This window comes from Prorops nasuta, unplaced genomic scaffold (assembly GCF_024137725.1).
Source record: "Prorops nasuta isolate Cenicafe-Biocafe unplaced genomic scaffold, Cenicafe_Pnas_1.2 PNAS00005, whole genome shotgun sequence".
Lineage (NCBI taxonomy): Eukaryota > Metazoa > Arthropoda > Insecta > Hymenoptera > Bethylidae > Prorops > Prorops nasuta.
This window is the reverse complement of record NW_027116802.1, coordinates 5711209-5720000: the sequence shown is the minus strand read 5'-3', so window position 1 is coordinate 5720000 and position 8792 is coordinate 5711209. Positions and strand designations below refer to the sequence as shown.

The 8792-nt window shown below is 36.2% G+C and overlaps 2 protein-coding genes across 2 annotated transcripts in view; both read left to right on the top strand.

Annotated features, from left to right (window-relative positions):
* The window catches only part of LOC136773638 (actin, muscle-like), a 2832-nt gene extending 2732 nt beyond the window's left edge, over positions 1-100 (top strand). Inside the window, 1 exon segment of the mRNA XM_066727440.1 lies at positions 1-100. This exon segment is cut by the window's left edge and continues 1135 nt beyond it. The gene's annotated coding sequence lies outside the window, so the exon portion shown is untranslated.
* Positions 101-3692: 3592 nt separating this feature from the next.
* Positions 3693-6996, top strand: LOC136773640 (actin, clone 205). Its single transcript, XM_066727442.1, has 2 exons — positions 3693-3830; positions 5598-6996. Exon 2 carries the CDS (start codon positions 5620-5622, stop codon positions 6748-6750), a length of 1131 nt encoding a protein of 376 aa, XP_066583539.1. The 5' UTR covers positions 3693-3830; positions 5598-5619; the 3' UTR covers positions 6751-6996.
* The last annotated feature ends 1796 nt before the right edge of the window (positions 6997-8792 follow it).

Genomic DNA, 8792 nt, shown 5'->3' with positions numbered 1-8792 from the left:
TACTTTAATTTATTTTGTAAATATTATACATTATCTATATACTATATATTATATTGTTATACGATGGTCAAGGCTAAATATACATTATCTCACACCACGATCTAAATCTATTGTCAGTTCCTTTGCCCTTTTTTCTCCCTCTCTTTATATATATATATATATCTAATATCTATTGCGCTTTTCCTCTTTCATCGACCTCACGAATTTTGTATCAATCAAATCTTTTCTGGTGTCAACCGATTTAATTTTTCACATTCGGACATTATCACGTCACTGCGATCGCTTATTATTGCAGATAAATATTTCTAGAAACATTTGGCAGTGGTTCTGAGGGAAGAGGATTCGTTCAAAAATTTTATTCAAGATTCTAAAACTGGGTCACGTTAGATATTCTTATATGTATACGTTTAGATACACCCCCGCGACTTGGCAAATGTATTTTTTGGTCACCAAACTATAGCGTACAGATTTATAGAACCTCTGGTAGAGATTTGGAAAGATAGGAAGAATACATATGACTATTCAAACCACTTTAGAATGTAAATGATGAGATTTTTCATTTGTTAATACTGTGTAATAGTTTCTTTCTTAAATTTGACAGAGCAGTTAGTAAGTTTAAGTTATCAGTTATTCTATTTTTAATTATACAACATTATTACACGAGTACGTGGAGGTTGTATGATTTATAAATAAAAGTATACACGCGTTAGCTACGTATACTTCGTAGAGTGGACGAACGAACGTGCACTTGCAACAGATATTCTTGTAACACTAAATTTCCAAATCTCCTACGGATCCGTATTTGATCTCGCTGGTAGAATACGAATCTCGAAATACATTACAATATATACCCCTATTGTTGTGATATTAGATCGACCGATGGCCTTGACCCAGAATTTTATGTCTTTTGAAAAGATTTAATTTTGTTTATTCTTTAATAAAATGATTTCCTGTTCGCCCTACAAAGTAGCTACTATTCTTTTATAGGGGAATTGAAAGCGAATGTGAGAAGTAGGTATAATATAGGATCTTTGTGTATTGCCCCGAAGATACGTGAAATGTCTTTGAGTTAGTAAATGTGCATGATCTGTGTAACTACCCGTAGAAAGCAGAAATGATTGAGGAAGAAATATTGGGGTGTTTGTTGAGAAATGTTGTGACTGGATAACTGCAGGCTGTGAAAATCTTAGGAACCCCTTCTAAGGGTATAGAAAGATTTATTTTCGTCTATGCTGGTATTTGTGTGTGGCCTATAATAAAACTACATATAGAAAGTAAGAACGATTGAGGGGAATAATGGGGCATTGTAATTGAAAAATATTATGACTAGATAAGTATGGTTATTAAAAGTCTTGAAAAACTACTGTAATGGTATCGGAAGGTTTATTTCCGTCAATGCGCGTAATCTCGAAATATTCCTGTGCTGCTTTGATATATCCACGGTGGAAAGCCAGCAAGAATTAACTATCAGAAACGGCTCGCGTATGGTTCGGATCAGCCTCTCCGTAGAAGTTAAATCCGGCTGCACTTCCCCGGCCAGTTTTTGCCTCCCACAATTTATAGCAGCGAAATTAATTTAATCACCATCTTCGACCATCAAAAAGTTGTCGGAAAACCATGCAGTCACGAAAAAGTCACATGTAACTTTATCGATGAATTGTTCATCATTCACAATATTTCAGTTCGTAAGATTAAGAGGGGCATTTGATTGTGTACTGAGAAAAACTTATTTAATCAAATAAATGATTATTTAATTAGTCACAATTAAATATATTACTTGCTTTTAAACACTGCAAGGAAAATAAAAATTTTATTCTGACAAAAAAATCATGTGCCTTGAATATTCTCATTCAAATCATTTATTTATTTATTATTTCGATTTTTGTAAATTTGAAGTTCACGCAAAGCATTAGAATGCATTTGATCAACAAACTAATTGTTTTTATTTCAGTCTATTAGAACGTCCTGAATGTAGCACTGAGCAAATCTTAGAAGCTGTTGCTTCGTCAAAAAATTTTTAATTTTTAATCAAGCAAATTCTTGTATACATCAATTATTCAAGATTATTATGTAATATTTTTAGAATTAAGAAGTTTTTTTCCTTTCATGATAAAAAGCCAGAAAAAGGCCTTTTCTACTTAAAACCGATATATCGATAAATGGTGATCATTTTTCTCTATAGTCACTGGAGTAAAAGCAACTTTCGTACAAAGTTTTCAAAAGGTCTATCTATTTCGGGTAACCTCTAGTTTGTTATTATAAACACAGATTCCTATCTACATTAGGCATGCTATAGTTATTTCTGTTTCAAACTGAACCATGTTAATGGTAATTGGCTTTTCCGCCATTCATTAATGAAAAACTTGAGTATAACAAATTTTACTACATTTTCCTTTTTCGTTTCGTCATTTTTGCTATCTTTACATTTCTTTCTCTGAAAATAGAAAGTAGGTGTGTCGACTAGAAAAAAAGCATTTTAATTCATACATTTTTAATGTGTCAAAAATCTCCAAAAACACCTTGAAGGAAAAACAATGTTTTCAGTGTGAAAATATAACTATTAAAAAAAAAGAATCATTAAAGTATTTATTGTCAAGAAAATAAATTTCTTATTATCTGAAATATAAAAATTGTTCTTTAATCTTTCTGAATAGATAATTAATTTTCTATCCAACCTCAAATTTTCTTAATTACGCGAACTTTGATATATTTATGAAATTTTAATCTACATTTACTCGTTGCAAAAAAGAAATTTACTCAGCTCTAGAATTTTCGTGAATTGAATTAATTTATTAGCTTTGTTGATTAATTTTAACTAATATTTCTATCTTTGTTTAAAGAAAACGTTCAACTGAATAAATAATTTTATGGCAAATAATTGGAGAAAAAATTTTAATTGTTTACTATTAGCATGTTATTTTTAAAGTGTGTACAACGTTAAATTGGATAGAATTAAAGAAAGAAGTTGGCTTTGGGCAGGGTACCTCCAGATATAGATAGGAAAAAGGGGCAAAACTGGAGGAGCGAATTTACCGTGAAAAGTGGGAGAAGAGGAATTCGTTCAAGAGAGCGAAGGAAGATCCTCGAGACGTCTCTTTTGGCCTATTATAGTAATTACCTCTCTATTATCAAATTTGTGGAATATTATTGAAAAATATTTAATTGATCTAATATGAATTCAATTTCTGGATAAAAAAGTGGGAACGGGTATGCACCAATATAGTTTTTTGCTACGAGAGAAATATATTCGTACGAGGAGAAAGAAAAGGAAGATGGTAAGAAAAATAGAATTAGAAGGAGAAGGGTAAAAAGGGATAGAAGGAAGAAGAGAGACAGAATTTTCATGGAGGAGACGCGTGATAAATGTAGGTTTGAGATGAGGAAGAAAGGGTGAGAGGTGGAGTGAGAGAGAGAGAGAGAGAGAAAGAAGAAACCAAAGTTAGCTGAGTATATAGAAATTTATTTATGTGACTATAGGATCAAAGATCCTACAAGTGCAAATAAGTAGGCTCTTTTCTTGTAGGTGAGTAAAAAAAAGGAAGAGTGGAAGAGAATATATAGGTTTATGAGAGATAGAGAGTGAAAGAGAGAATGTGTGTATGAGAAAGGGGAGAGGGAATTTCCGTCTGTGCGTATCGTTCGGTGTCCGCTTAGGGCTCGCGTCGGCCGCCTAGTTGGGCGAGCGTCGCGACGCCCCGCGATGCGATCCTTTTTCGTGCCTGTCGGCAGAGAAACATCTGAGGAAAATGCGGGGGCGTCCTCGCGAGAGCATATATTGGACGTCGCGACGCTTCCCGGCACAGACGCCACTCAACTCTGTCCCGTGCACGGTATGTACCAAGCAAAGGGCCCATTGGCACCTTTCTTTTAAGTTTTTTTTACTTAACTCGCTAAAACCTCATCGTTCTACCTATCTATATGGATACTTTCGACCAGTGTTCTTTATATCAACCACGAATCGCTCCTCATAGTGCAAGGATTTCACCCAGTGATACAACTCAGTGATTAGTCCCCCACCCCCTCTCCCGTTCCTTTCACTCATCCATACTTTTAAACTTTACTTACCATTATGGTACAACCGTTCCTTTTCAAATTTTTCTTTCCTTTCAGTTTATCTTTCCTCGATACTACTAATTTTCATGGATTATCTTCACTTTATAAAACTCAAAGTTCCTCGATATATTTTTAGATTAACTTCTTCTTCATAAAATCCAAAGCTCCTCGATGTTGTCCATTTTCCTAAATTATATTTTTCTTCATAAGTATCAAAGTTCTTTAATATTTTCCATTTTCATAGATTATTTTCTTTTTTATAAGAATCATAGTTCCTCGATATTTTCCATTTTCTTTAATTACCTTTTTTTCTTATTAGACTTAAAGGGAATTCTTTGCTATATCCTGATTCGATTGATCCAAGTTCAAGTTCACAAGAACCACGTGAACATTTTAATCACTCGTACGCCTCCTTTTGGCTCGCTACCAATCCTCGTGAAACTGCCTTGGACTGCTGAATTTCTCGTTTGCAAAATTTATCACCTCTGACATAAGCCGGTAATCCGCCTGTTACCTCATTTTTGGCTCCTTTTCTACTTTTTTCTCACGCAGATTCACGTGATTCTTTCCTTTCGAATGCTCAATGTACGAAAGCATCATTCTGCAAGCAAACAATTCCCTCAGAAATTATTGAATAAAATCGTTGTTTCGTAATAATGTTATTTAACAATTTTGCCGAGAATTTTCTTCATTTTTATCGAGATATTTATTATTAAAGATTAATATAACTTTTTTTTATTATTCCTTGAAGTATTATATTGTAATTATGGAAATATAGTTTCCGCAGTCAATATTAGAATTATGCAACCACTCGATTATGAAATGAAAGGGCTTACTGCAATAATATAAAAAGAAAATAAAAAATTAAAAAATTTGAGTTTTTATAGAAATAGAAATAGAGCGTTTTAAATATACACATGTTTAATCGAAAGTTGGATAAATTATGTTAATGGGGGATTTTATGGCCTTTTTTTTACTATTCTTACCTTAGTGCATAAAATTCTGTACGTTATGCTTTTTAATCACGACACCATCTCGCCATTTTTGGCGTCAGCCACCATAATCGACGCTTGAACTTATTAGGGAGCGTCCGTCCGTTCGGATAAAATTAGCGCCGCGAAGCACAAAAATAGCGTCGCGACGCACAGCCACATCGTGCTGCCGACGCTGCCACTCCCCCTCTCTAAAATCCCTGCTTCTATTCGAACTTTATAGGCAACTGGGACAAAGCACCTGCAATATTATTATTATCATTACTACACTGAAAAAAATTGTATTTACTTACAACTATTAATCGAATCAAATAAATATTTATGGACCTTCATTATTATTTCATTATTAAAACTATATTCACGTTCCTTAAAGAAATACTTCTCGAATCAACCCAATTGTTACCAATAAAATTATGCTTCACTCATTCCAAGAATGATATTATTAATCTCAGTGTATAATCAAGCGTACCTCGTAGTAATCTTTAATTATTTAACAATTAAAAAACAAAAAGATAAAAACATGATTAAAAACCGGATAATTATCTGTTGCAGAGAGTAAAATCAAAGAAACAAAATGTGCGACGACGAAGTAGCTGCTCTAGTTGTGGACAATGGGTCCGGAATGTGCAAGGCCGGATTCGCCGGAGACGACGCACCTCGCGCCGTTTTCCCGTCCATCGTCGGTAGACCCCGTCACCAGGGTGTGATGGTTGGTATGGGACAGAAGGACAGCTACGTTGGAGATGAAGCCCAGAGCAAGAGAGGTATCCTCACCCTGAAATACCCCATCGAGCACGGTATCATCACCAACTGGGATGACATGGAGAAGATCTGGCATCACACCTTCTACAATGAGCTCCGTGTTGCTCCAGAGGAGCACCCGGTCCTCTTAACCGAGGCCCCCCTCAACCCCAAGGCCAATCGTGAAAAAATGACCCAGATCATGTTCGAGACCTTCAACAGCCCAGCCATGTACGTTGCCATCCAAGCTGTGCTGTCCCTCTACGCTTCCGGTCGTACCACCGGTATCGTCCTGGACTCCGGTGATGGTGTCTCCCACACCGTACCCATCTACGAGGGTTACGCTTTACCCCATGCCATCCTCCGTCTGGACTTGGCTGGTCGCGATCTCACCGACTACCTCATGAAGATCCTCACCGAGCGTGGTTACTCCTTCACGACCACCGCTGAGCGAGAAATCGTTCGTGACATCAAGGAGAAACTCTGCTACGTCGCCCTGGACTTTGAACAGGAAATGGCCACCGCTGCAGCCTCCACCTCCCTCGAGAAGAGCTACGAGCTTCCCGATGGTCAAGTCATCACCATTGGTAACGAGAGGTTCCGTTGCCCGGAAGCCCTCTTCCAACCATCCTTCTTGGGTATGGAATCCTGTGGTATCCACGAGACCGTCTACAATTCGATCATGAAGTGCGACGTCGACATCCGTAAGGACCTCTACGCCAACAACGTCCTCTCCGGTGGTACCACCATGTACCCTGGTATCGCTGACCGTATGCAGAAGGAAATCACCGCCCTGGCTCCATCCACCATCAAGATCAAGATCATCGCTCCTCCCGAGAGGAAGTACTCCGTATGGATCGGTGGTTCCATCCTGGCATCCCTGTCCACCTTCCAGCAGATGTGGATCTCCAAGCAGGAGTACGACGAATCAGGCCCTGGCATCGTCCACCGCAAATGCTTCTAAACCCTGGAGCAATCCTGACCAACTATTGCTACACCTACAACTATACCCTGATAAGCACCTTTCACTGCCGCATCGCTTTGTCTGGTCATGTCTTCATACTCTGTTATTATACTATCGGTACTTTTTGTACGAAACGACGAGTCCTCTGTGCGATTGTCGTTTGAGTATAATTGTCATCTTTTTGTATATACGCTTAGGTTTATGGATTAATAAATTAATCTTATATTCTTAAGCGGTTTAAATGAATTCTTTTCTTTCTTTCAAAGAACCTACATCTTCTCTCTTTCACGCGCACACGACACTCACACAGATTTTTTTAGTAAGCTTCTCGAATACTGATACTAGAGCTTAATTTTCATAATTTGTTGCTTATAATATGTGCTGGTAGTATTGCACAGTTTGTGAAAAAAGCTGCTTATTTTTTGAATGACTATATATATATTTTGCCAATTGATTCTTCGTTAGAGAGAAAATTTATTTTCAATCTACGGAATGAAAGTCATACGTTTTACTAATGACCTATCGAATGAAGGAAATGGAATACTTTATTTATCGAAATTGTGAGTTCCTTAACAAATTGGTAATGCATTAGATATGATTACTCTCATATCTTCTGTTATACACAATTCTGATTTATAATAAAAAAATAGCTTTGCTCCGAAGCAAATTTCAGCGAATAGTGAGGAAACTTAGAAATGCGAATTTTTCTAACAAGGTATCAGGGACGATACGCGTGAAATTTTAAAGGTACGAAAAAAAATTGTTTTGAAGCCGTGAGATGATTCATGCCTAGACAGATGTCCAATTATGGTTGTATTCTATTTTTAAACCCCCCGGGGTAGTAGAGGACCCAACCGTCAAGTGCGCAACCGAGGAAGCTACTTTTAAAATAGACTAAATTGCTATATACTATAGAAACTACATATAAATATTTACTAAATTTTATTATATCCTATATATAATACAATAATGCAAATTAGCACCTTAGTTCCATAAAAGTTTCAAGAATTTCTTTGGTCCTCTCGGGATTTCCGGTCCTCGCTCTTCGGTATATTTCTTCATTGGTAGAATTCTTCGTTATTTCCCAAGTGTTCATTTTTTATTCTAATATTTAGAAGGACGATTCACTTGGAACCAACATCGAGCTTTTAATCGACAAAGGCGCGCCGTTTCGGGGTTAAAACTCAGCAGTGCGAAACTTTCTATCTGCCCGCAGCTACTCGGCTAGAGGCAAAAAGTGGAGGGGACTAACGATGGATCATGCTTTCGCGTCGCCCCGGGCACTAATTAATCGCAATTCCTAATTAAAACGCTCTAAAAAATATGCTTAAACTTTAACTCTGGACTCCTAACTCTTGCAACCAGTTCAAACAATCCCACGATTTACCAAACTCACAACTCATCCTTTCCTAAAATCTATAATAATTATAGAAGTATCTTTTACTAACAAAATATAATTATAGCAAATTATCATTAGTAATTATAATTCCGAAATTTCTACGAGTCAAGTGATTAATGGTCAATTTTCACAGTTGGAAAATTAATGATAGCCAAACGAACAAGCTCCAGTAGGACGTTTGAGAAATGAACGAAGTTCGCACGAAAATATGAATTTTCTTGCCAAAAGGCTTAAAAATCACTGAAAATTATCAATGTAAGTCAGAATTCGCTGGTTGGTATAAAAAACTATATTGAATCGAGAGAATTATATATATTATTTTTCTTTTTTTTACAAACCTGTAAAATGATAAATAGAACTTTGAGGATAAAGGTAAATGGGAAGAGTTTCAGACAAGTAGATTGAAATTAAGGTTCAGAAATGATTTATTGTATAATCAACAAATTGTTCTGGAGTGCGAGTGTTTCTCTTTTTTGAGTAAAAAATTACTATTGATTGTTTGAAAGATTGGAATGAGAGGAGAGTTTAATAAACTATTGCTTACATTAAATAAATTATTCAGAGGGTGCTAGTGTGTTTTACGAATAATACGCGAGTGTTGGGTGTTTGAGAATTTGGAATGGAAAGAGAGTTTAAAAATGAT